Source organism: Alexandromys fortis, unplaced genomic scaffold (genome assembly GCF_014885135.2).
Source record: "Alexandromys fortis isolate MF-2015 unplaced genomic scaffold, M_Fortis_MF-2015_v1.1 scaffold_18, whole genome shotgun sequence".
Classification (NCBI taxonomy): Eukaryota; Metazoa; Chordata; class Mammalia; order Rodentia; family Cricetidae; genus Alexandromys; species Alexandromys fortis.
Window position 1 is genome coordinate 14,673,530 of NW_026067897.1, and position 27,776 is coordinate 14,701,305.

The following is a 27,776-nucleotide window of genomic DNA, read 5'->3' on the forward strand; positions in this document are numbered from 1 at the left end:
TCTCTCTCTCTCTCTCTCTCTCTCTCTCTCTCTCTCTCTCTCTCTCTCTCTTCCCCCTGGCCCAGTTCAGTCTGAATCTTCCAGATGCCCTGCCCTCATATCTACAATAAAACCCTCTCCTCAACCGTACCTTGGGGCAGTCAAATCCTCATTTTTCAGCAATATATGGTAATCCTCCTGCCTCAGCCTCCCCAAATGCATCTACTTCAGCACAAATAAATTTTAAAATATAAAATAAACCAGATCTTTTTTTTTTTTTCTTTTGAAGAGTCTCTCATACAGCCCAGGCTGGTCTCAAACTCCTCTCCTGATTCTCTTGGTGTCCACTTCTCAAGTGCTGGCATTACAAAGGTATTCCATCACACTCAGACTGGAAATATTTATTTTAAATATAATTAGTTCCAGCAGAAATAAATGGATCAACCTGCTCATTTTAACCTTCACTTGCTGGGTTCACTGGGTCAAATTCACAGCTGCAATACAGCCAGGCAGGCTCAGAAGCAAGAATGGCGCTAGGATTTCCCTTGGAACCAGTCCATGCTGTCCCCCCCCAAGAGAGGCAAAGGCAACTAGGAAGTCTGAACGTGTTTCCTATCTATGCACCAGAAATAGTTAAAGCATTTTCTGGTCCAGAGAAGACCTCCATGCTTGGCTGTGTTTTGGGGTTTCCCTCGGGTAGGCTGTACCAGCAGTGGGCAGAATAAAGAATGTGTAACATTTCTTACTCACAGAACGCAGGGAAGGCTGTGTCTGCTGGGGCACAGCATGTCATCCCTGCGGACTGGAGTCTTCCTCGGGAAAGCCTGAGATGCGGACTCCAGAGGTTTAGATATTTTTGTATGAGTATGTAAAGCAAGTTTGAATTTGGGCAATTATTGCACCCTCTGTCTGCAGAGTCCACGGTCATAACTCAAAGATCCTTTGTTCCTAACATTTCTCAAGAGAAAAAGCTATCACCCACTTGAATTTAAAAAAACCAAACCAAACTGAACAAAAACACCCACCAGATGACGTGCCCAGCCTGCGCCTCTGTCAATGGCCTCTTTTCTTCACATAGCTGGGGAGGGGGGGGTGAGTCAACCAGCATGCATCTGAAGCTGCTCAGAGAACCCAGAGAGGCAGTTTCCACTTCCTCATCATCAGCCCCCCAAACACGTGGGCTTGTGCAGCTCCTGCTGTGACCCCCACACCAAGAGCAATCTTCCTTCTTTTATCTCTTCCTTTGAAGGCCCCCAGGTGGGAGAATGGGATGCTGGGAACTTTAAGATCATAGACACAAGAATAAGAAAGGCCCTGGAAGGTGGAATAAGTCTGAAGCACCAAATATGGTTGCTTCCAAGTTAGTTGGGGCAAGCAGGAGGGGATGGATCGCTGAGTCTAGGGGGCTACTCTGTGAACCTGAATGGAAGAAAGTGAGACCCTAGGAGGGGAGGAGCTCTGTTTCTCTGAAGATGATTGGTTTAAAATGCAATTAGAAGACAGAGATAAAGCTGGGATGGTGGTGGTACATGCCCTTAATCCCAGCACAGTGTTCCTCTGTCTAGCCTTGGAGGCCCTGGAACTCACTCGGTAGTCCAGGCAAGCCTCAAACTCAAGAGATCTGCCTGAAGAGTGCTGGGGTTAAAGGTGTGTGTTCTGTTCTGAGATTCTCTAGGGAGCACTTCTATGGTAGTGTGTGTAAATTTAGTGCCACTGAGTACATTTTAGCACAGACATCCTTTGTGTTTTGACATAGTAAAACTCCTTCCCGAAGTCAGGTTTTACATGGGAAACCTTAATTCTAAGGGAGTTCTCTCAACTAGAATGAAACCGACCCGTACAGCACGTTCAGGTATGTATCTGGAGGTCAAGGCCACTGTAAAGGAACAGCTTATCGGTGGCACTGCTGACGTCTCTAGGCCTTTTCTTAAAGCCCAGAAGCAACCATAAATCCATAGTAATGAACCTTAAAGACAGTTTTAAGGGGTTGGAGAGATGGCTCAGCGGTTAGGAGCACTGGTTGCTCTTCCAGAGGATCCAGGTTTAGTTCCCAGCACCCACATGGCAGCTCACAACTGTCTGTAATTTCAGTTCAGAGGATCTGAAACCCTCACACTGACGTCCATAAAATGAAATTAAATTAATTTTATAAAGTAGTTTTAAAGATTTATTTATCTCATGCACGTGAGAGTTTTGCTGGCATGTATTATGCACAGTACATACATGTCTGGTACCTGCAGAGATCAGAAATGCGCTTTTTGACCCCTTGAACTGGAGCTGAATGGCTATGATCCAACATGTGAGTGCCGAGAACAGAACCAGGGTCATCTGAAAAAACAAGTGCTCTCAACCACTAAGCCACCTCTCCAGTCCGGTGATACCGATTCTTGGGAGCCTTTTATGTGCCAGACAGTGTTTTCAAATTTTTGGGAAGGGGCTGGAGAGATGGCTCAGTGGTTAAGAGCATTGCCTGCTCTTCCAAAGGTCCTGAGTTCAGTTCCCAGCAACCACATGGTGGCTCACAACCATCTAAAAATGAGATCTGGTGCACTCTTCTGGCCTGCAGGCAAAAACACAGAATATTGTATACATAATAAATAAATAAAATATTAAAAAAAAACCAGATTTTTGGAAAGGCTGTTACTCTATTGTTCCCATTCTTACTGACGAGGAAACAGGTGAAATGAACTATTCGCACAGCTAGCACGGAACTGAACTTCAGATGTGACTCCAGAGGAGTAACTGGCTCCTTTAAAGAACCTACCATCCTTGACTGGTTCTTTTGTATAATCCCCCTCTCCCAGTCAGCCGTCCACACCCTGGCAGAGACTTATTCACAAAGATCAAATGCATCCGAAAAGCCAAGCTCCTTGGGAAGTACACAAGTCTAGTAGGAGTCACAGTCATATCCTGTCCAGGCTCCAGCAGTCACGGGTCAGGACATCCTGCTCCCAAGCTGCCTTTGATTAGCTCACATTCCTCAACAGGGATCTTGCAAGAATTAGGCCTTTTGATTCACTTCCTCTCTGTAAGATTAAGACTGAAGACTTTCCTTGTCTGTGGCTGAGTATGATTCCTGGGAAAGAGTTGTCTTAATTCCCAGAGCACGGAGTAGCCATGCATAAGTTAGCAATGGGGACCCCATGTGGTGCCTCCCACAAGGTATGAGCACAACCAGGAGGCAAGGCAGGGTCAATCACCCAGGGTCAATCAGCAAAGGGGCTAACACAACTTGAATACGGAAGAACTGACGTCCACGGGAGGGAGTTAAACTGAAGAGAAAGGGTTTGCTTTCTTCAAATGGTGTTACCCGAAAGCCATGACCACGCAGAGGCCTGCACAGAGGATAGCCTGGAGTCTAATCCTTCTCGGGATCGAGATTGACAGGTTGGAGCACGATAGTTAGTCTTCAAAGCCTTTGAGAGTAATGTCCAAAAATAACACTGTATTCATGTGGACTTTTCTTATCGATTTCTTTAGAAACAGTGAGTACTTTATAAAGACATTTGTTGGGTTAAGATCAGTGAAGTACAGGGAAATTCAAAGGGACAGAGAATGTTTAAATGGCAACTATCATGCTCCATGACTACCAGTGACCAAATGTCATTGACTTTGATCTCATGACGACAAACATGTGTTCAATCAAAAGAGCGAACACCAATCCCTGCTCATTCTCAGATTAATCCAGTTCCTTTGTAGGTTTTGGGTATGAACTTGACACTGGAATGAATGGCTAAGCTTCTTCCTGGGAAATGAATTGGCAGAGAAAACTTATAAGGCAACCAGCCTAGATAGCTAACATGCCCCCATCTGCCTAAATCATTGAATAGTGCCAGGAATTTAGCCTATATTCAGTTCTGAAAATACCAGCAAGCCATCAAGGTCACCTCTTTGGGCCAAACCCATGCACATAGGCCATTGATAGCTTAGAACTACATAGATGGTTGAATGGATGGATGGGGATAGATAGATGATAGATAGATAGATAGATAGATAGATAGATAGATAGATAGATAGATAGATAGATAGATAGATTCCAGGGCAGCCTGAGCTAAGAATAAGACTTTGTCTCAAAAAAATGTTTATGTATGTGTATATACATTCATGTGTACACATGTGTATATAGTTTCATGTCTTCATATCATGTGTATGTATTGGGAGGGGGAAGTTAAGTGCTGGCAAATGAGACAATATGAATGAAGTAACTAGTACTGCATACTGCTTTTAAGATCTTGCTAAGCTGCAGCCAGCAGGATTAGATTTACACAGCAAAGAATGTTCAGGAACAGAGCAACGGACACCAAGCACCTGTTGGACATTCCACATAAAGCTGAGGCTGCTTCACACAGCCAGCTGGATTTCTCTGAGCTGTCTAAACTGGGTTCGTCATACTTCCTGATGGAAAGTTTTATTCCATTACAGTCTAGAAGAATCCCTCCTACCCCCCAGCAGCTGCCAGCAGGTGCAATGAAGTTTGGCCTCCTCTGGCTTTGCTTGTTTGTTTGTTTTGGGCTTTTTGAGACAGGCTTTCTCTGTGTAACAGCGCTGGCTGTCCTGAAACTAGCTTTTGTAGATCAGGCTGGCCTCAAACTCACAGAGATCCGCCTGCCTCTGCCTCCCAGTGCTGGGATTAAAGGTGTGTGCCACTACCGCCCAGTCATCCTCTGACTCTTTTAGCACAGAACAAGCCATGGGCTCCACTGCAGAGTCATTGTTCTCATCCATCAGTACTTGTTTTTCTGCTTACATTTTCCCTTTATGATATTTGAAGATAATAAAGAGGAAGGGGTAACAAGCCGGTTAATACTTTTTATATTAAGGTAATAATCAACTCATGCAGAACTATAGCCCAAACTGATAACAAGATTTCCTCTAAATTTTTCTTTGTGTGAGTGAATTGGGGGGAAGGGGGAATGGAGGGTGGAGCATGTTCAGACAAGTTCTTATTATGTTGTTCAGGCTGGCCTTAACTTTCCAGTGTTGCTCAGGCTGGCCCCGTAACCCTCCTGTCTCATCCTGAGTGCTAGGATTTCTGACATATGGCACTAAGCCTATCTACACAGCCATCTGGTCACCCCCTATGAAAAGACACAGGCAGATGCTCCAAGCAGTGGGGCTCGATGTTCACACCTACCTTTTTTTTCTTTAACCGTTCCCCATAATAATACCACTTCACCTCGAAAACCATCCAGCTTGCTCTATCAGGTCAACATCCGGTGTGAAAACAGAAACTATCAGAAAACAAAGTTGCTCACCACCTCCCTGAATGTCCCTGGCGTTCTTAGAAGCTGGGAATGAAACTGGGTGATACCTAATAATAGATACAAGCACTGAGAACTGGGTATCGGCACCCACAAAATGCAAGGACTTTGGGGGGCTCTTAATTATTGCTTGGGTTTTAAAAGATGTTTGGGGAGGCATATCCCATTCTCTCCTCAAGGGTATTTTACTCTAATGTATGGGTTTCCCCTTCAAACTGGGCTCGTACATCTGTCAAAGGGGCTTCTTTTTTCTTCTTCCTTTCTCTTCTTTCTGAGGTATGGGGATTGAACCCATGGCCTTGTGCATGCTCAGCAATCGCTCTACCACTGAACTCCCCCAGCCTTTTCCTTCCTTGTTTATTTTGAGAAAGGAGTTAAGCTACCTAAACTGGCCTCCTGCTCTCTCTAGCACAGACAGGCCTTGAACATGAGGTCCCTGCTTCAGCCTCCCGGGCAGATAGAACTACATGCCTTCACCACTCCTTTATAAAGGGGGTAGGAGAAGGAGACACCTTCCACGCATCTTGTCAATACCTAGCCTTTGGAGGTTTTCTTAGCTAACAGGGGGAAGAATCTGCACATCTCTCCTACTCTGGCACACCCGTTCTCGGTGGATTTTATCAGCTTACAGTCTTAGGATGCAGCATGTGGCCGGCACGATTTCTCCCAGATAAGGAGTGAGTTATTACTTTTCGGCACCTACTATCATTAATCTGATCTGAATCACACAGAAAACCAACTGAGTCACTTCTGGCAGGAAGCATGAAGCGGCGCAGAAGAGAGAGCTAGCAATATTTCATTCATAAAAGCCCATGTTGGAACCAGAAGTTCTAAGCCACAAATTGCCAGAGCAATGTGTCAGCTTCCCCCTGGCCAAGCAATACTCCAGAGGTTTCCAGGAGTGGAAAGAAGAAAAGTGAAGTTTTCATTCACTTAAATTTTGATTCATCTTTCCACGCTGTAATTCTAGGAAGCCATGGTGTCTTTTCTGCATATTCTGGCTATAAATATGAATTAATGGGGTCTGTGTGCATCATACTATGACTGTGTTCAATGTGGCAACAAGATCAGGACAGAACACCGATAAATTACTGTCTCTCCCCCACCACATCCAGTTTGGTTTTTTGAGACAGGGTTTCTTTGTGTAACAGCTTTGGTTGTCAAAGAACTAGCTCTTGTAGACCAGGCTAGCCTCGAACTCACAGAGATCCGCCTCCCTTTGCCTCCTGAGTGCTGGGATTAAAGGTGTGCCACTACCACTGCCCAGCACTTTTTTGTTTGTTTTCTGAGATGGGTCTTTCTACAGAGCATAGACCTGGCTGTCCTGGAACTCACAACGTAGACCGGGCTGAGCTCGAACTCATAGAGATCCTCTTGCCTCTGCCTCCTGAATATTGGATTAAAAATGGGCATCATACCTGACAATTACTATCTTTTTAGAGGGACTAAAATGAATGCTGTGAGGATAAGACATGGGGAAGGAGACCAGCATCCACACAGGAGAAGGTTCTAGAGAAACTGGAGCCACGCTGCTGGAGGTCAAGGAGCAAACACTGGAACCCTGGCTTCTTGTAGGGCAAACCCAATGCTAATAGGGAAGCCTGACGAGTGCATCAGCTAAATGCAGACAAAGTAGCAGCACGTCTCACACTCAACAGTTGATGTGTTAGAAGTAAAGCTGGGGGCAATGCGTGAGAGGCTCCATCGAGACCGAGTGGAGAATCCAGAATACCCGCTGCTGTGGTCTGGTGTTTGGGAACCCCATGCATCCTTGAAATGTAGGTACCAGTGTATGCTTTCAGCGGGGAGCTTCAGACAGGTGACGCAAAAGTGAGGTCTGAGTCAACAGGGATGGGATTAATGCCCTTATGAAAGAGGCCACAAGGGACTACATGTCTTCCTTCTTCCCACCACATGAGGACATCAAGAGGGGGTTCTATCTATAAACCAGAATGTGGGTCATTGTAGAGCCTTAATCTTGGACATCCCAGTCTATAAAACTGTAAGAAATAAATTTCTATTGTTCATAAATTACTCAGCCCAAGGTGTTTTGTTATAGTGTCCATATGGACTTTAGAAAAGGTTTATAATGAAATAACCCAACAGGGTAGGCAGAGTTGGCAGTAACTGGCAGCTGTGAGGGAACCATGATACCTGCCTTCCATGTAAGTGGGAGGAGCCAATACACACACAGACTGTGCCTCCATCCGCGAGGCTGCCAACATCTGGGTATCACCATAGCCTGCTTGTGCAGTGACTCCCAAGCTGAGGCTGAAATCAAGCGGTACAAAGACTTTTCTCCAGGACAGGATGCTCAGCTGCCATCCGTGTCAAGCCAGCTCTCAGCCCCAAAGAGTTTCAAGTGAACTTGACAACTGAGAATTGCCAGGAAAAGCCACGATCTTGTGGCTAACCACTAACAAAAACTTTCCCTGACAGTTTTCCTGCCTTAAGCACTCAACTGGCTCTGGCCTGGGACCAGGAGGAATTAAAGGCCCATCAGGAGATCTCTGCGCTCTTCCTCCTCCACCTCCCTTCCCTTTCCTTCCTGAACAACTCGGTCCAAGAGTCATTCGGTGATGCTAAAAAACATGAGGTCTGCAGAGGGTTGGGAGGAGCCACAGTGAGTCAGAGCAAGGTGGACAAGGGACAGGGTCTCTTTACTAAGAGAGGTAAACAGCACAGAGGGGCGGGCACAGTGATCACCTAGAAATGAATACTGGTACATAATTTGATGAAGAAAACAGGCGTTTGCTTCCATGGTGTGGCTAGAGAGGTCAAACAAATAACATATTGAGGATATCAAGAAGCTGCATACATGGGAAGGGAAGCTGGAAATGTGGAAAGAGAAAATGTGTTTTGTAGAACACGTCCTCTGAACAAAACAGCCGCCATCTGCATCAGACCAAACGTTACCGGCTTGCAGAAGACTATCACCAGTGGATATGTTGACTGTTCCCTCAGAGAAAGAGGGAGTGGGGAAGGTCACTGAATCCTCATCTGAGAGTCCCACTACTCGGCCTTGCCCGTCCCTGGCATTTGTATGCAGTACTGTGCACAGCCTCCAGGTCTCCGGAGTCTCTAGAATCCATAGGCCAGGGAAGGTTAACCAAAGGGGGAACTCTATTTTATGCAGTTATGAGGAAGCAATCATCCAAGCTAGATAAAGACATCTCGGTGCAGCAACTTTGGGGTCAATATGCAACCTTGCACCTGTGCTCTGTAAATAAGTTCAACAAGCTCATGGGCTCCCCAGGGTGACCTTGGTGAACTGTATTTTAAGTTGACCTTGGGAACACATAAAGGGGGGTGGGATGCCTGGGTGGGTAAAACCACTTGCCATGCACCCCTGACGATCCGAGTTTGGATCCCGAGAACCTGAGTCAAAATCTAGATGCAGTAGTGCGCATTTGTATTCCCGGTGCCCCAACAGTAAAAGATGAGAGACACACAGGGAAGCCTGCAGACTGGCTAGCCTGGGCTACACAGCCCAGGTGAGGGAACAAGAGCCTGCTCAACAAGGTGGAAGGTGAGAACTGATTCCTGAAAGGTATCAAGTGACCTCCAAATGCACACCATGACATGAGCATGCTCACAGTCTCTCTCTTTTACACACACAAACACACACACACACACACACACTTACCAGTTTTTGAAAAAGATCTCTGCATGAACTCATGTTTCCTAGATAGATAGATATAGATAGATAGATAGATAGATAGATAGATAGATAGATAGATAGATGACAGATAAATAAGACAGACATACAGGTAGATGTTGAAAATTCTGTCCATTGAGGCTGCCTGTGAGCACTAATAACCCAATATCAATTTGCATGAGGTTGGGAGGTTGGGAACATTCTGAAAAATGTCTGAGGAAGACATAGCTAGGCCATCTCATGGTATGAGCATCACAGAGTAGACTTAGAAAGAAACCAAGATGGTTACAACGTCACACTGGGTGGTATCTTATGGGACCACCTTACATGTGGTCTATTATTGCATGGTTGTAACTGGTTGTGATCATATAAATGAAACCAAACCTACCCACAAAGAACATGGATAGAGTTGTCTATAGCCAGCAACACTGAGTCATGGTGACCATCACTGCCAGGAAGAAAGCCAGCATCCCAAAAGGGGTTGTAGAACACATCCCCCAAAATAGATGGATTTAGCTCTAGCTTTTGAAGGTCCAGTTACTGATCTGAAGACACAGATGGCACATGGGTGCACTCTACCAGGATCTACGCCACATTTGACCAAAAAGTAACCCTCCAATGGGGAAAAAAAAATTAAACAATCTATACAATAAATCAAGACTAGGCAGACTGAGAGGCAAGGAGCCCTGGTACCCACTGAGAAATAGCAACCACCACCTAAGTTTGGCATCCTCGCAGTCGCGGAAATCCTCCTGCCACAGGCATAACGGAGGCTCCCTACAGAACCGTGGAAGCAGCAGGTGCTCTGCACAACACCTGGGCTCAAAATGCGACTGTCACTCACCTGGAGCAGTTTTGTAGCAGGGAGTTCTGGAAGGCAGCGATGGGGCATTCTTGGCCCTGGGGCTGGGGACGCTCTGGGCCGCTTGTCTCTGTCGCTTCAGCTCCTCTTCCCTTTCCTGGGCTGCTCGGATCTCTTCTTCGATCATGGACAAAGTCCGCTGCTTCCTTGACCTTAGTTTGAAGGGCCCAACCATGACATCAGACTCTTGCGTAGCCAGGAGGGAGGCTGTGCTTCTCAGCTCGGCTGCCTCTGAGTACTTGCTGAAGTAGCCTCCTTCGGGCCTGCTCTCTTCCATGTTGACTGGCCCGCTGGGCTGTACAGCTGCCAGTGGCTGGGAGGGCCCCTTTTCCCTGAGTGCCTTGTCCTCCACGGGGAGGATCTTTGGTAACACATCCCTTTTCTCTTGAACGGGAGAGGACACCTGAGGTGGCGCAAACATGCTCTGGGGTTTCCCGGTGCCAGAAGCCAGGCTTTCAGCTTCCTCGGCTGTTGCTTCGGGTCCCTGCTGCTCTGGCTCCTCCTTGCTGGTGTACGGCTCAGCCTTATCCACCTGCTCAGCTATGGCTTGTTGGATGGCATTCTGCACCAGGAGCCCAGCCTGATACTCCAAGGGGTCATCCACCGATGGAGAATCTCCCAGCGTGGAAGAAGGAGAATAGAAACCATGGTCGCTGAAGGACTTGGAGACTCCTTCTCGGCCCTCTGAGGGGTTGTCTGTTTGGGGAGTCTGGAGCAGCGGGAAGTCAGCCAGAGAGTTTTCCTGAAGGGCACTGGGTGTCTCGTTGGAAGCTCCGCTGTCACTAATGTTGTCCATGCTGAAGTCATTGGACAGAGTCTCCAGGACAGTGGTGTCCTGAGACCTCACAGACAGTTCATCCAAACCTGAGTCCAGCTCCTCTTGGGTCAAAGACACATTGACAGATCTTGAAAACTGGTCCAAAATCCCATGATCTTCGTCCTTGACTACAGTAAGCACGGCCCGGGCACTCGTGAACTCCCCATCCTCTGCCCACAATTTAGACAAGGGTCCACGTTTGGAAGGCTCACTGTATGGCCCTTCCTTTCCCTGAGTGGCAGTGCTACCCGGGCCTGCTCCTGGAGACTGGCTCTCGGATACACAGGACCCTCTCTGCCCCTTGGCTGCCTGGCTGCTGCAGTCTTCCAGAGGTCCCCCAAGGGTGGCTGGTCTCAAGATGGTTGGCGGCTTATCTGAGTTGAGGGATCCAAGCGGTCTGTAGAACGGCTTGACGGAGAAGAGCCGTGGTGTGCTCTGGCCCTTGGCCACCGTTTGCCGGGAATTCTCCATCAGCTGGAACTGCTTGCGTGCCGCAGAGAAGTCAATCTGCTCGGTGACCACATCCTCTTTGGTGCGTTCAATGCCGTCTAGGTGTTCGTGGGAAGCTGGGGCTGTGCAGGGCTGGGACAGGGGCGGTTGCTGCTGTTGCTGCTGCTGCAGCTGCAGCTGTAGCTGCTCCTGCTGTGCCCTTCTCTCTTTGCGCTCCTTGTACTTTCTGTGCGACTCCAGATGTTCCTCGTCCAGCTGCTCCTCAATAGTTTTTTCCTGGGGGGGATTCCACCACTTGGCGGCAATGCCCGGATTCTTCTTCACGGCCTGACTCCGGATGAGCTCCCGCCGCTCCTTCTCCAGCTCCAGCATCTCTTCCGAGGGCCTCACTTTCCGCACGCAGAACTGCTCCCTCTCCCGTTCATCCTCCTCGAAGAGCTTGGAGGGTTTCTTGTCCTCGTGGAAGGCCCGCAGCTCAAACTTGGCCTCCTTCTTCAGCGTGGTGAGCGTGAACTCCCCATCTCGGGAGGAGCAGTGCGAGCTGGTAGAGGAGCTGGGACTGGCAGGGGCCTGCAGGCCGTCCCCCAGCATGCCTTGGGGCTGGTCAGTGGCGTGCCCATTGGCTCTTTCTCCTTCAGCCATGGTGTCAGAAGGGCTTCTACTGAGCTCAATGTGAGGAGGCACATGCCTGCCGGGTGCTGTCTCAGTGGGTTCGGCCTGAGTAGCTGAGGGGGTAGGCGTATGGGCAGGTGAGCCCAGGCTGCTCACCAGTGTGGCCGCGCCAGGCTCTGGGGAGGAGATTCCGTTGTAAGTCCCATCCACAGAGGAGTCACAGCAATTGGCCTCCAGCACCTCGTCTAGATATTGGATCTCTCTGACAACATCGTTATCTAAGGACTCGTGGTGATCAGCGAGGAGGCCATTGTGTGAGGGCGAGTATAAGGGGGAAGAGTGGTCCTTGGAATGGGGGGTAGAGGTGACTCCGGGCACACTTTTACATTCTGCCACGGACACCTCAATTTCCATGGTTTTGCGATCTGGGGAGGGAGAGCTGGCAGCAGGCTCCAGGCGAGTGTCACCACAGTCGTCCTGCTTGCTTCTCAGCTGGTTAGCATCCTCAGAAAGCTGGGGAGGCTTCTGGAAGAAAGAGAAAACACAAGTATGGGTGAGATGCCCATTTCTGGATAGAGATGCACAGAGCTTCACTCATAGTAACAAGGAGGAAACAGGAACGAACAGAGGCACGTACTTTTGCTTTTGAATAGAGATCTCTCTTCAATAATCTTTTAAATATCCATTCTGTGTGGTGACGCGTAGCTCTCCTGGTTAGTTTAAACTATCAAGTTGATATAGCCTAGATCATCTGAGAGGAGAGCCGGAATTACAGAATTTGCCTGCAGGCATGTCTATGAGGGATTACCTTGTCGGTTAATTGATGAAGGAGGCCCATCCCACTGTGGACAGTACTATCCTATGCCATCCCACTGTGGACAGTACTATCCCTACACAGAGAAGCCTAAAAGCTAATTGAATACAAGCCAAGCGCTGAACCAGTCAGCAAGCAGCGTCCTTCATGGTTCTTGCTGTACTTCTTGACAGGGAAGTGAGTTCATAGGCTGGAGGAAATATTGCGTGAACTAGCAAACCGGGCCTGCTTTGAGTTCCTGCCTTGACTTCCCTCGGTGATGAACTATGATCTAGCACTATAAGCCGAACAAACCCCGTGCTCCCCTAAGCTGCTTTCGGCCAGGGTGCTCTGCACAGCAAGAGAAAATAAACCTGACCGCTAACACACACAAGATTCATCTGAAATGTTATCTCCTAAAGTAGCAGAAAGGGTCAGCAGGATAGTTCAGCAGGGAAAAGCACCTGCCATCAAGCCCCAGGATGCAAGTTAACCCTAGGGCCCACAAAGTGGAAAGAAAGAACCAACTCTTGCTAGCTGTTCTCAGACCTCCACATGCACAATGAGGTACGCAAGCATGCAGATATGTGCGCACACGCACACGCAAAGAAAAAACGTTACATGAAATAAAACTAAAGTAGATGACATTGCATAGTTAATGTACAGCTATTACAGACAATCACAGGCTTCTGAAGAGACTATTTCTAGGCACCCCCAAGTATATAAAGAAGGTCTTTCTGTGGACCTACTTTTCTTCTCAAAGACATATAATTCTTGGTTGGATGTAACATAACTATTCTGGGGATAAGACACCTTAGGACTCTTTCCATATTCTATACAGGAAAGCAGTAGATCCCTTTCCTGGCTTCTCACAAGCTGCAGTTCCCCACTGCCAAGGCTGCAATTGACCATATACGTTACAAACACCATAACCAAGGCCGCTAACTACAGTTCTGTTCTTCAGGACTGCATAACACAACTCTCCTTAGCTACCCAAAGCTGTAAAGAGCTAGTGGCCAATGGCATGGTCACTCCAGTTTCTAAAATGTTTCTACACGGTATCACAATCTGTGGTTAATAAGAATATGGGATCTTACGTTTTTCATAGGACATCACATTTTCCTCTCAATTGTCGCATCTACATAGTCTTGTTATCTGGCTGCTCACCTGTTACTCTGAGGGTTTTTTTTTAATTATATATTAAAAATATATATACACACATGTATATATACATATATATGTATGTGTGTATACACACACACCCTCAGCTGGATCTCTGTGGGTTTGAGGCCAGCCTGGTCTATAGAGAGTTCTGAGACACTCAAGGCTACACAGAGAAATTCTGTCTTCAAAAAAAAAAAAAGTTCTTTTTTTGGTATACAAAACAATGCCTTTGATTAGGACATGTTCATACATTGTCCGTCCCTTGGTTTCATTTACCCCTTCCTTCATCCCACTAGAATCACTAATGCTTTTATTATTTTCTGTTTTTGTTGCTGTTTGCTTTGTTTTTCCAGACAGGATTTCTGTGTATAACCCTGGCTGTCCTAGAACTCACAATGTAGACCATGCTGACTTTGAACTCATAGATCTGCCTACCTCTGCCCTCAGCTTCTGGGATTAAAGGCCACCACTTTGATCATCAAGAATTGGGGGCTCTTTCATCTTTAGAATGAAGCAGGATGCCTGTCAATACTACCACCTTCCTAATTTTATGCCAGTGGGGGCTTTGGGCTTGCTATGCAAATGCTACCACCAAGCTGCATCCTCGACTCTTCACTGACATTTTAATGCCATTAAAGCAAAGCCATGTTTCATAAGGTGGGTATCAGCACCTTCTACTCCTCTCTTTCGGAATTACAGAAACATACTGAGGATAAGCATTTGTCTAGCATGCATGGGACCCCCTAGGGTTCACTCTCCAGGACCGGAAGGCAGGAGTTTAAAAAACAAAATTCAGAAATTTTCAGTGCAGAAACTTGGTGGCAGACATTCAGTTCCAGTAAGCGAGGGCCGAAGCTGGCTCGCTCTGTGGAACGTGATTGCAGCGCAACCGGGGGAAGGTGCTGGAAGGTGCGAGTCACTTCCGACACCAGCCTCGGCAAGCCAGTGATGAACTACCGGAAAAGCAGGGTGTCCCTTCTCTCTCTAACTTTAGAAGGGAAAATAGAAAGTAATAGGAAGCTAGTGGGGACACAAGAAAGTTAAAAGAACAAAACAAAAACCACGGCTTTGCTGAAACACCTCAGAACAATTGCGAAGGAAGATACTATCGTATAAAGGAAGAGAAACAGAAGGCATTTACTCAGTGATATCATTAAACAGGCAGGGAATGTATTTGGCAGAGTCTGATGAAATGAGAAGCAACCTTAAGCCCTGGGTGACAAGCTTTTTCCTGAAGAAAAAAAAAAAAAGCTGGACTTCCCACGCTGCCTGTGAAGCCACAAGTTTATTCCAGAGTTTTCATAGAGTGAGGCCAAAATGAAGCCCTTGACTCCGTTGGGGCTCTGTCAGTCTCTAAAACAGGGGTGCCCAGCCCGTCTTCCACAGCACTTTCAAGAAACTGGATTTTTGGCTCCTGCATCAACCCTGTCCTAAGCACTTCAAAGCTCAAGAGTGCCAAGCTGATCCACTGAAGGCTCTTTTGAGAGCCCAGAAACCGTGTCTAGATCACAAAGGAATCCTTCATGAACTAGAAGCAGCCGGGTACGAAATGCTGAAAGCCTGAAAAGAGTACGTTTTTGCCATGTCAAAAATAAAAAATATATATAGAAGAATAATATATAATATATATAATTTACATATATATGGGCTTTGAGTTAGAAATGACAACACAAGTTCTATGTCTTCTGTTAAACTGAGTTAAATAGGGGTTTGAAATGGCTCAGTCAGTATGGTGTTTACATGAAGACCTGAGTTTTGCCCCAGAACCCATGTAAGAAAGCCAGCTGTGGGTAGCCTGTGCTTGTAATCCCTGTGCTGGAGATGCAGACATGGGAGGACCCTGGGACCAGCCAGCCTGGCCTAATTTAAGAATCCCAGGGAGCAACTCAAAAATCAAAGGACACAGAAATTTGACCTTAGGTCTTCATATACTCTCTGTCTCTGTCTCTGTCTCTCTGTCTCTCTCTCTGTCTGTCTCTCTCTCTCTCTCTCTCTCTCTCACACACACACACACACACACAAATGATAACTGGGCATTGTGACTCATCCCATAACCTCAGAATTTGAGAGACAGGCAGGAAGACTGCCAAGAGTTTGAAGACAATCTGTGTTACAGAGCAAGACCTCACCTCAAAACAACAAGTCACTTAAACACACTGGTTAAACGGGCAGACAAGATAAAATACCAGCCACCAAGCCTGATGAACCGAGTTCAATCCCTGGGGCCTGCATGGAAGAAGGGAAGTGCCAACTATTGACAAATTGTTCTCTGAGTTCCACACAACACCAACCATGGCAGAGGACACGAATGTGCACCCCCACCTCACAAAAATGATAAAACATAACTTTCGAAACCATTGCTTAACCATCAAAATTTGGAGGCCAGGTATACACGCCTGTAATCCCAGCACTAGCTAGGCAGAGGCAGGTGGGGAGCTCTGGGAGCTTGTGGTCTGTCTGTTCTACATAGCAAGTTCCAGCACAGTCAGGGCTACACAGAGAAATCCCGCCTAGAAAATCAACAACAACAAAATCTAAGTTTGGGCTGATGGTATAGCTTGACAAGATTGCTTTCCAATACTTTTTTTTTTTAACTTCACACTAGAAGGCATAAACAAGGAAAGAGTTTCCCTTCCTGCGAGTTACAGAACGCCCGATCATTTTCTTTCCACACACTTAAGAGATTTTCTTCCTGACTGATGTTCAATTCCATCCCTTCGGGGGACAGAAAGTTCGGCACCAACGGTGACGAAAGAGCAAGGGCCCCAGGCCTGACACAATAGAAGCCACCAGCAACTGCACTGGGTAAAGGGGAACTGGCAAATGAATCCAGATTGCAGGAGTCTGGGCTTGACATCACAAAATGATGTCTTGTTTAAGTCGGCCAACGTGCGCCCTGCTCCCTTTGAAGATAAGGGAAGAACCAGAATTTTCTCCAGGCTTCAGATAAGGCGAACCGGAATCCAGTTTCAGATAAAACGCACGTCCGTGACCCTGACGGGAAAGCCTGTCAGAGGAGATCTCCTCTAACGGAATAAGGAGAAGCGCATAACCACCCGTGCGGGTTTCTGAGGTCGAATGTAGGGTGCAAAAGGCTTGTGGGCAATTTTTTGTCGGTCCAAGACAACCCTCCAGGTGGAGTCTTAATACCTGCCTTCCAGCTGGCTTCCCAGAATAGCCAGCAGCTGGTGAGGATGTCTCCAATTGACTCTGGAATTCGTGGGCGAAGACAATATAATATAATGCAGTTGTGTGCTTCTGAAATGCATTTAAGCTGCATTCCAGGGGGCAGACTGCCATCCTAACTGAGGCTAGAAACCAAAGGAGTGGTCACCCAGATGATTCAGAAGTCCCACACTCCAAAGGTGGCTTCCTCAGTACTTCCAGCTTCCTTTAGTCCTGCAGACTCGGAAGGATTTGCTAATTGGCATTAAAATGAGAAATGGGTTTCTATTAGTGAAACCAGTGTCTTGCTATTAGTATACTGAATGTTAGAAACGGGGGAAGTGAAATGGGCACTCAGGAGGCAGAGGCAGAACGGTCTCTGTGAGTTCGAGGTCACCCTGAGTTCCAGGACAGGTTCCAAAGCTAGGCAGAGAAACTGTGCCCCCCAAAAAACAAAAAAATAAAAAACAAAAATAAAAAACAAAAAAAAAAAAGAGAGAGAAGGAGGAGGAGAAGGAGGAAGAGGAGGAGGAGGTGTTTGAACCTCCATCTGGGAAGAAGCCACCATCTGTGGTTGGAGACTCCCCTGACCCTTGCACGAAGAGTGTGAGCCCCAGGTTGATCCTGACTTGCAGAGATTCGGAGTTGCTAGTTTTTGAGGTCTGAGAACTAAAAGTCTGGTTTCCAATCTTGGGTTCAGAGAACATGGGGTGTTTAATGCGCTAACAAAATCCCTCCTATGCAAAAGTACAACATCCCCTTGTATGAGAGACCCAGATCAGGATTTTATAGCTATTTTTATGTTGTTTGTTTAATAAATGTCAGTGTGAGTGCTGGAATTTGGCTCCAGACCTGCTTCTAATATAACCAAGGAACCCCCTTTGCATCCTAAGCTGCCAGGATTTATTAAAAAAAAAAAAAAAAAAGGTTCAACAGTCAAGCAAATTAGTTTAAGAGAATTTACAACTCCAAAATTTAGGTCCGGAGTCAGACCTTGAGTCTTCCAGGAAGGATTCTGTCGGGCACTTGTTTTCTGCGAGCCAACTGAGCTTTTCTGCAGATGCAGATCCTTGGTGAGCAGGGCTAACAATATCTTTCAAACACTTTTTGAGAATTAAGCTTAGAAAAAAGGTATTTAATATGCGTTATGAAAATGTAAAATGGGGAATGTAAGTGTAAAAAACTGAAGATTTTTAAGCAATTTTACACCAAAGCACGAATGACCAGTGTTAACTTCTTTCTCGAGAGACCCTGGCTTTCTTGAGAAGAGAATGGCACTGGATTATGATTTTTGGAACAACCTTGGTGACACTGAGAGATTACAGGAATCAGTCTGGAGATATCAGGCCAAGAGTACTTCCATCCTCCCAAATCCTAACCCACCTCGGATCCTTAAATGTTTATCTGTAGTTCAAAGCTAAACACAGCTAGGAAATGTTATTTGTTGCTAAAGCCAAAAGGAAATTTTCATAAAACATCCTTAAAAGTCAAATCCTGTGGGCTGGAGGGATGGCTTAGCAGTCAGGGGAACTTACTGGTCTTGCAGAGGAGCTAGTTCAGTTCCCAAACCCAGATGAGATGTCCACAACGTTCTGGAACTCTGGTTCCAGGGGACCTGATACCCTCTTCTCGCTCTACATTCCCACGCACGTACCCACACATGAACAGGCTTAAGTATACCCAATTAGTCAGCAATTGGGAGGCGAGGCAGTCTGCATTTCAAGTTCTAGGTCAGAGCTACATAATGAAAGAGACCCTGTCTCTAAACAAACAAAGACAAAATTATTATTATTATTACTATTTTTAAGAAGAATCAAATCTGGGGCTGGAGAGATGGCTCAGCAGTTAAGAACGCTAACTGTTCTTCCAGAGGACGCGGGTTCAATTCCCAGCACCCACATGGCAGGTTACAACTGTCTGAAACTCCAGTGCCAGGGGATCTGACACCTTCACACCGATTCATATAAAATAAAGTTAAATAAAATCATTTTTAAAAAAGAATCAAATATTGAAGATGAAAGGGATGCAGTGGGGAGTGTGACGCAGCTACATGAACCCACATGCATGAACTCTGCATAAGAGCACCCCCCAACCCCTGTGCGCCTGCGCTAGGTAGGCTTTAAAAACTGGACGCACCATCTTCAACCCTCTCTCTGCACACTGACTATCCCAGACACATCCTTCTAAAGCTGGTTTGTTGCATGTTCCGTGCTTCCTTTTCACTCGGGCCAGGTAATTTCATACATAAGGTGAAAAGAATAAGTCTTTTTGGCTTTTTTTTTGAGGGGGGGGAGGTAGAGTTGAGAAAGGGTTTCTCTGCAACAGCTGTGGCTGTCCTGGAACTCACTGTGTAGACCAGACTGCCCTTGAACTCAAAGATCCACCTGCCTCGGTCTTCTAGGTACTGGGATTAAGGCATGTGCCACCAATGTCTGGCTCACCTTACTTATTTTTTAAGGTGTAGTTACTTAAGTTCCAGCACTTCAAATGTCTGCTCTGCTTGCAGTGACTCCATTTCCTTACTACCCACAGGGCATGTCCCCTCTTGACAGTGTAGAGACTACCACCGCCTCCCAGGCTCCTAGCCTAAATGCACAGTGTGACCCAAATTGCTCCAACACCTGGTGTCTGCTGCATGGCCAGGTTTCTCAATTCTGAATAACCCAGATTACTTCCTGCTACAGCCACTATGGTTAAATTAGAAATGCTTTTCCCCAGGTAATAGGTGACCTGATCCTTTAATCCAGTTATTTTTAAGTTCCATCAAAAAATATGCACTCCTTGCTGGCCTCGGAACAGAGGCTTGGTGACAGAATAAAACTTCCTCATAGCAGGGAAATCAAAGGACATCTCTGTCCCCCTTCGTACCCTCCCCGGCTTGCATAAGTCACGTGTTTGGTAAGCAGGGCACAGAACTGGCTCTCCGGGCCATGCGTGGCTGCCTCTGGGATGGCTGCTTCTGGACTCTTAACTTTCTGAACTCAGACGCCTCCTTCACAGGTTCCAATTCGGGGTGATACAGCCTGTCTGCTGTCTGGGACCCCTGACCAGCTGACTGTCACCTCCCTGGAGGAAGCAGATAGAGCTGCAGACAGGAGGGTCTACACAGGAAAGAAATGGGGTCTAAGGGAGGGGACACAGGCTGGAAGACAGCTGTCATTCTAGAGGCCCCGTCTGAGATCCACCCACACCTCCCACTTCCCCTCATCCCACCCCACCCCCCAACCCCATGGTGACATGTTTGCTTGAGGCTAAGGAGTGTCCCAAGAGCTAAAAAGGGATGGCCCACTCCCAAGAAAGGATCTGGTAGCCTCAGGGAGATGGAGTCCCCATTCATACAAAAAGAACAAGGGGCCCAAAACATAGAGAGCCTCAGCATCCATGGGTGCAAATGATACTCGCTGCAGAGTTTACAGAGAAAACTGAGCCCGTGAAAGGCCCTGAGCAGGTGGCTTGCAGCTCCCGTGGCCCTGTGTATTGCAGACGGTAGAGCACAGCCCGGGCTAGGACTGAGCAGCCAGCCCACCCTCCCTAGAGGCACAGAGCAGGAAAACTGGCTTCCTTCATTAATTCTACTTCAGGGAAGCACAGCAGAGGAGCCGCATTCCAGGCCTGAATGGCCTTTCCTCTTCCACCTCCCAGCTGAGCCGCTTCCGGAGCGGCCTGTGGAACTAGGAGTTCGTGTTGACTGTGGGAAACAAGGCTGCGTACCACTCCTGACAGAGGTCAGCTCCCCCAGCTCCCAGCTGAAGGAAGGGCAGGCAGCCAGACTGCAGACCCCAAACCTTCCTGAGGCAGCTGTAGGCTAAATTTAGACCAGGAAGACTCGGGTCATTGCTATGACCCCTGAGAAAGGCTATTACTAACAATGCCTGGGTGTCTTCCCTACCTAAGACATCTTGCCAGGAAATCATTATAGCTTCTTGTGACCTGGGGGTGGGGTGGGGTGATCAATTCTTATAATGAAACACCAACTCTTTGGTGGCTAAGTCCCAATCCCATTGAATAGACCCAACCCTTCCTCCCTTCCCCCCCCCCAAAAAAAAAAAACTTCAGTGGGTTTAGTCTTAGCAGCAATCACCAGAAGGCCCTTTTCCCTGGCAAATGACTCGGGTGGAGCTTCAAATGGATAAAAAGACTTCTAGAAGCCACGAACAGGGAGCAAAGTCACCTGTGTTCTGATTCACATTCACATGAAGAACTTTGAAGGTAAGGAAGTTTCTGGACCACAGCCTGCCCTGTCCATGACAACCCTCCCTCTTCCATAGGCTGGAAAATCAGACTCGCGTCGCCAGGCTGCACATCTGACATCTGGAAAACGTTAAGATGCTGTTTGATTAGCACATTTACAGCTTGGGCTCTCTGAGAATGAAACTGGAGACGTGTGTGGTGGGCTGCGGAGTGGGCAGGGACGAAAGGAAGGAAGTTGTTGCGTTTGCTGAGGGCACTGCTAAAAGGGCTGTTGTTTCTTTTCCTTCCCTCTCTTTGGAGACAGGGTCTGGCTTTGTAGCCCAGTCAGGCCTCAAACCTGCTACCTGTCCTCTGGTCTCTGAGTGTTAGGATGACAGGCATGCACCGCCTTGCTGGCCCTTGGAGACTCTCACAAGAACCCCTGAGACTGGCTGCTAGCTCCAGGTTCCCATGAATGAGCGAGACAAGGTTTTCTCAAGACTTCTCACTAGGACTACTCTGAAGGAAGTCCCCACCCTGGAATAAAGCAAGACCAAGACCACATAAGGAACTCTTGGCCATTACAGCCTGAACTTTTTAAGCGACAAATTCAGCAGGCACAAACAAACCTAGTTTAGTTCTTTCTAACCTAGCTGCAGATTTCTTGTCTTTTTGTTTGTGTGTTTGTTTGTTTGTTTGTTTTTTAAGGTTTTGGTTTTTCAAGACAGGGTTTTTCTGTGTAACTTGGCTCTCCAGGAACTCACCCTGTAGACCAGGCTGGCCTTGAATTTACAGAGACCCACCTGCTTCTGCCTCCCAAGTGCTGGGATCAAAGGCATGTGCCACCACCACCCAGTGCTCTCTTGCTTTTAAGTGATTCTGAATCTTGGCTTCCTGCTTAGCCAATTGGCCACGGATGACAGAAATAAAAGCTGATTATCACAATGGGCCCAACAGAACCCACTTACTGAGGCAGAATCCAGAGAAAAGTGGGCTAGGAGTGGGGAAGTCTAGCCGCCTGTACAGACAGAGATGAACCTGTGCATAGGAACCTAGCCTGGGGAGGGTGTCCTGGAGTGTCTTAGGACCTCCAGGAACAAAGCCCCAAGTGCCCCATTGAATGTGGTGAGCCCCACGACAAACAGAAGGCCAGCTGTAGAATCCAACACTGAGCTCCTTGAAACAGACACAAGACAACTAGAGAACTAGTTACCAGGCTCCCCGGGTCCCAAGGCAGAGGCAGCTTTCTCTTGCGGAAAGGAACACACACATTCTCATAGACTCACTCACACGGTGTCTTTTAACGAATTTTCTGTCACGCATGCAGCTTTGGTCTGCATCGGCAGAGTTTTCCCTGCCTCTTAGCACCGAGGCCGGGAGCGTGACAAGATTCGCAGGAAGAAAAAAAGAGACGCAGTAAGTCTCCTCTGCCCACCACGCAGCAGGAGAGGCCTCCGCCGCCCAGCAATACAATCCAGACCCTGACTCCCTCCTCCGAGAAGACTCTGGCCACAAGAGAACTTTCTCCTTTCAGATCAGAAAGCAAAGGACCCTGAGATCTGAAGCGGATGTACCTTACCCCTGTCCAGAGAAGAAGCCCAGGGTGTGAGCTCCAAGCCCGAAGTCAGAACCAACCGCCTCTTTCTCCAGACGGATTCCAGTGCACACACTGGCTCAACCGGGACAAATTCCTTCAGAGCCTCCCGACTGGAGACTGTGATGTCACCGCGGGCCCTCCCTCCGTTCCCTAAAAGGCCATTCACACCAAGAAGAACTTTAGTCCCCTTCAGGGAAGCCTGGCCCCTCCCTAGTCAGCCTGTCGGGGAGGGCAGTGGCTTTCCTTCCAGAGGCAATGCTAGTGGCTTAAGTCTGGCTCCGAGCCTGGGGGTGTTGATGTGATCTGTCTGTTATTGCTGCTTCTTTGAAACTCAGAGATAGGCCAGCGCTATTGAGTGAAAAAATTTGGAGGATTCCGGACAAAGCTATAGCCTCTTTAATTCTTTTATACAGGATCTCATTGTGTAATTCTGGCTGGCCTGGAACTTATGCAGACAGAGGTGACCCCTTACTCTTCGAGATCTTCCTAGATGAGGCTACAGGTCTGTGTTATCTACCACACCAGGTCAAACACTACAAACTCTTCAAAACTCCTTGTATAGCAACAATCAAAAAAAAATCATATACAGATATGCATATTTAATATAACTGAGACCAGACAGTATATGTGTGTGTCTTGGCTAGGGTTTCTTTCCTTTTTTTTTTTTTTTTTTTTTTTGGTTTTTTTCGAGACAGGGTTTCTCTGTGGTTTTGGAGCCTATCCTGGAACTAGCTCTTGTAGACCAGGCTGGTCTTGAACTCACAGAGATCCGCCTGCCTCTGCCTCCCAAGTGCTGGGATTAAACGCGTGAGCCACCACCGCCCAGCCTTGGCTAGGGTTTCTATTGCTGTGATAAAACACCCTGACCAGAAACAACTTGAGAAGCAAAGGTTTATTACAATTTAAAATCCGCAGGTCCTACTCCATCACTGAGAAAAGCCAGGACAGGACCCCAAGGTGGGAACTAAAGCAAGGAGGAGTGCGGCTGCCTGCTGCTTCCTGGCTGGCTTCCCTGTGGCCTGCTCAGTCTGCTTTCTTACAAACCCTAGGACCACCTGCCTAGGGATGGCACTGCCCACAGGGAGCTGGGCCCTCCCACATCAACCATTAAACAAGAAAAGACTCCATAGGCCTGCCTACAGGCCAATGACCACATTTTTCTTAAGGAAAATTCCCTCTTCGCAGATACATCAAGGTTCGTGTCAAGTTGGACAGAAACAACCAGCACACAACACGACAGTCAACTTCTTCCTTTCCCACACTATCTCCCAAGCACAGTCTGGTTTTTAATGGCTTCTATTCAATTACTTACGAATTCATTTGGCTTTGTGGTGCTAAGAATACAACCCAGGGCCTTGTGCACAATGAGTTACACCCTCAACCCTTCTATTATTGTGGCTGTTGTTTTTAAATTCGAGACACGGCCTCACCGAGTTACCCAGGCTGACTCTGAGCTCACTTTGCAGCCCAAGCACACCTTGAACTTGTGATTCTCCTGCCTCAGCCTCCCAAGTAGCTGGTATGAGTAAAATGCATTTTAAATGGTTATGTGACAGCTCATAGAATGCTAGGTGGGGGAAAAAAAAGAAAGAGAAGGACATGACTGTTGTTAAGGGGTTGAAAATTTTATTATGAGGGAGAATGCAGGCAGAGAGAGAGACAAACGGGAGAGTCTAGACTGGACCTTGTCGGCAGACTGAGCCAGCAGGCCATGAGATGAGAGGGGAAAGAGAGGAACACAGAGAAAGAAGGCCAGAAGAGAAACCAGGGACCAAGAGGGCAGGAGGCAAGACAGTTCAGGGTAGGGGGTGGGGTATGCCAGCCAGAAGACTCTCTTAACAGGTAGGGACTCTGAGATGCTGGAAGAACCTGGCAGCCATCGTCAGCTTTGATACGTTAATAGGCTCCTCAGCCATCGGTCCCTGAGTTTGAGGCCTAAACCCCACCCCATAGCTCACCAAGAAAAGAGCAGTATTTGCTTTGGGTAGAGGTGCCTGACCCCAATGCAGCTGGCTCCCTGGCTTGTTCTGCCAGAATCAGACTCCTCAGCTACAGTACGGATGCTGGAGAAGTGTCTGAGGAGACCCACGGACTCCAAAGCCTGCCTCCCTGGAACTTCAGGGCCCAGCTGAGAGACTCTGGCTGCTTGGAAAGTGAGTCAGACTCCCAAGTCAGCTCAGCACCGTGATGAACTCATTTTCTTCAATGAGAAAGACAAACGCCAGGTTTACAGTAAACTGGATGGGAAAAAGGACATCAAGGTCATCCACGGTCCTGGGAGACCAGCTGGTCTGGGGTCAGTTTGCGAGCAATTTGTTCTGATGACAGAGTAAACAGCCCACAGACTGCAAGCAGGGATCCCCGTGGCCTGTGAGTTGGCCAGCAACTAGACCTCCTGGAACCCTCCTGTGCACTGAGGTCAAGGGAGGAAAGAAGAGCCAGAGTGGATGAAGCCATGTGGAGAGGCTTCCTCTGACAGGGAAGTTAATGTCTTCCCTACAAATATTTACAACGTCTAAATGACAGTTGTTGTTTTTTTTTTTTTAAATGTGCTTAACATTTGGATATATCGGGAAATTTCTTAACACCTGACCTAGTGATACTAGAGCTCTTGGGGAACTCTTGGGCCCTTTGGAATAATTGGAATGTTCTGCTGTGTAGCTGAAGGCATTTCGAGACACCACTTAGCAGTCTTACGTAAGATGAGGCGGGAAAACCACACACTGAGAACACCACCGGTCGGCTTAGGTATGAGGGACCAGTACTGGTTACCGTGTTCCAGATACTCTGGAGGCTGAAGCAGGAGGATCCCCTGAGCCCTGGAGCCTGGGGGCAGCCTGGGCAAGAGCAAAGCCCCCCAAAGAAAACGGAGGACTTCCAGTTCACTGTGAGGCAAAAGTGACATCTGGCACCGACTACATAGTCATGCCCATGCTATTGTGCCAGTGGGAAATTTGTGAGAAAAATGATTTTAAGTCTTCTCTGTGCATACAAAACAGTCCTATCTTTAAAATGTCCCAAGTAGTCGGAACGTTTATGGCGTGAAGCCCATCGATACAGTGGCTCACTAAATGCACATGAGCTCATGAGTGAGCATACAAGTGTGCACACCTAAGGGCTTGAGTCATGTCCTCCACAGATTCCAATGCCCAAGCCCTAAGACCCAGATGCCTGGCTTAAGACTTGAGCCTTTACAAATAACAATAGTAATCATAACAATGGCAATAGGAGGCTTCCTAGCTCAAGTGAGGTCATAAGGGTGGAGCCCAATCCAGGGAGACCAGAAGAAATTCAGACTACAGAGAAATAACTATTCATAGGCCAGGAAGATGGGCCTGAAAGAGGCTTTCCTGAACCCTCAGAATGACCCAAAGGGAGGACATCCACACCCTGCCTGCACTTCTGACCTGAACAACTACAACAGCGTACGTTTTTGCTGCTCAGCTACTGAAGGTGGTACCCTGCCATTGTAGCTCCACCAATGGAATATACACGCATGCACATGTCATGCACTCACACACACACACAGACACACACGTTTATGCAGTTATTCATACAGCGCACACACACATTGCCCAGCTATAAAAAGAGCGCGGAGCTTAGGGAGAAAAAGAAAAAAAAATGGTGGAAAAGTCATGGATCATCCTCAGAGGTGAAGTAAGACATGAAACAGGCTAGCCGGTTTAGGTTTGCGAAGTATAAACTGAGATGACCCACTGATGACGGTAGACTCCCCAGACAGAAATATTCGGAAGTCCAGCAGATAGCCACCCATGGCTGCTTGTCCTCCAGTCAGCCTCAGCACAGGCTCTGGGCCTGGGGACGGGTACTCTGAATTTATATTTCAAAAAGTATATACTGCCACTTTAATTCTTCAAGAGTTAAAAATTCAATCTTGGGAGACACTTGCACTGGGAAGAAGGAAGCCATTTTGAATCTTGGTCCTGTTTGACTGGTGTATTTGGTACTTTCTTTGAAAAGAAGCTAAAGGAAGGGGGGGGCTTACTCTGCCTACAGTTGTAGGAGACAGCCCTTCACAGTGGGAAAGTCGGGGTGCACTAACAGAAGGCAGCTGGCCACACTGTGCCCACAGTCCAAAGCAGAGAGCGGCGTTCAGTCTGCTTTCTCCTTGTCATTCTGTCTAGGACCCCAGCCCATAAGATTGTGCCACCCACACAGAGGGTAAGTTTTTACACACTTCAAACCCAATCTTACACACTTCCTTACGGATGTCCTGAGAGGTTTGGCTCCCAGGTGAGTCTAGATCAAGGTGACAGCCAGTGTTAACCACCACAGTTGAGAAGCCAAGTGCAAAATCTGAAGACCCAGCAGGTGCATTTGAAGACAGCTGGTACCATAAATCCTCATTACCCGGCAAGCATGTATTTGCCTAACAGTGTGTGCCAGGTGGGTGTCACATTTCCTTAGACACCTTCTATCTCGTCTATCACTAGACCCCTCTAAAAAGAGGAACACCCCAGCTCGTGGTGGCTACCACTCCCTAGAATGGTTTCCGTCCCCAGAGACAAAAAGCTAGTCAATAACAGAGCTTTGGCTAGAGTCTACAACCCAACCCACGGGACAGAGCTCTGCCTCCGCAGGCTACAGAAGGGGAGGAAGGCAGATGCAGGAAGTCTCAGCGCTACCAAGGAAGAAGCGAGAGGAACATCTTTAAAGCATGAGCAATACCGGCAGCAAGCTGCCTTGAACCCCAGGCCTGATGCTGTCCCTCCTCTCTGGGAGTCAATGTTTTCTGGACTGTGTAGTAAGGGAATCAAGGGAAACCCACAAAATCCATTCCACAATTCTGCAATATCAGCATAAACAGGGCGCAAAGGTGAGATCATTTGGTGATTTGGTGTAGACTGAAAGTGTGTGTGTGTGTGTGTAAGAGAGAGAGAGAGAGAGAGAGAGAGAGAGAGAGCGCAGAGACAGTGGCTGCAGCCTCTAACATGGGTTAGGGATACTTTTACCAAGAGAGAAGTTGAGTCCCTGGAAGAAAGATGAGCTTCATCTTAGACACACCCCTTGGCAGAACTTTATCACTTTGGTGGAAGGATTTTATTCTGCTCCCTGTAAACATTCTATTTACAATGGGTATGAGTCACCAGTGCCTCGCTGAAGACATTTTTATTTTTACATGTGCAGGCATACACGGCTCCTGATAACAATGGTTTTCTTTGGAATGGAGACCCAAGCAACCCTCTGTCTTCGCTCCTTCGCTTCACCTTCAGATTTTCATGTTTCA

At 47.5% G+C, this 27,776-nt stretch overlaps 1 protein-coding gene across 7 annotated transcripts in view; it reads right to left on the reverse strand.

Annotated features, from left to right (window-relative positions):
- Palm2akap2 (PALM2 and AKAP2 fusion) overlaps positions 1-27,776 on the reverse strand; it is a 301,240-nt gene that overhangs the window by 27,214 nt on the left and 246,250 nt on the right. For 5 of the 7 annotated variants that reach the window (XM_050118976.1, XM_050118965.1, XM_050118985.1 and 2 more), the window contains one exon: positions 9,743-12,164. In XM_050118976.1, the coding sequence (XP_049974933.1) occupies positions 9,743-12,164 (2,422 nt within the window). Of the gene's footprint in view, positions 1-9,742; positions 12,165-22,505; positions 22,668-27,776 lie in introns of those variants that run through there. The other 2 variants (XM_050119004.1, XM_050119012.1) reach the window with 2 other exon arrangements.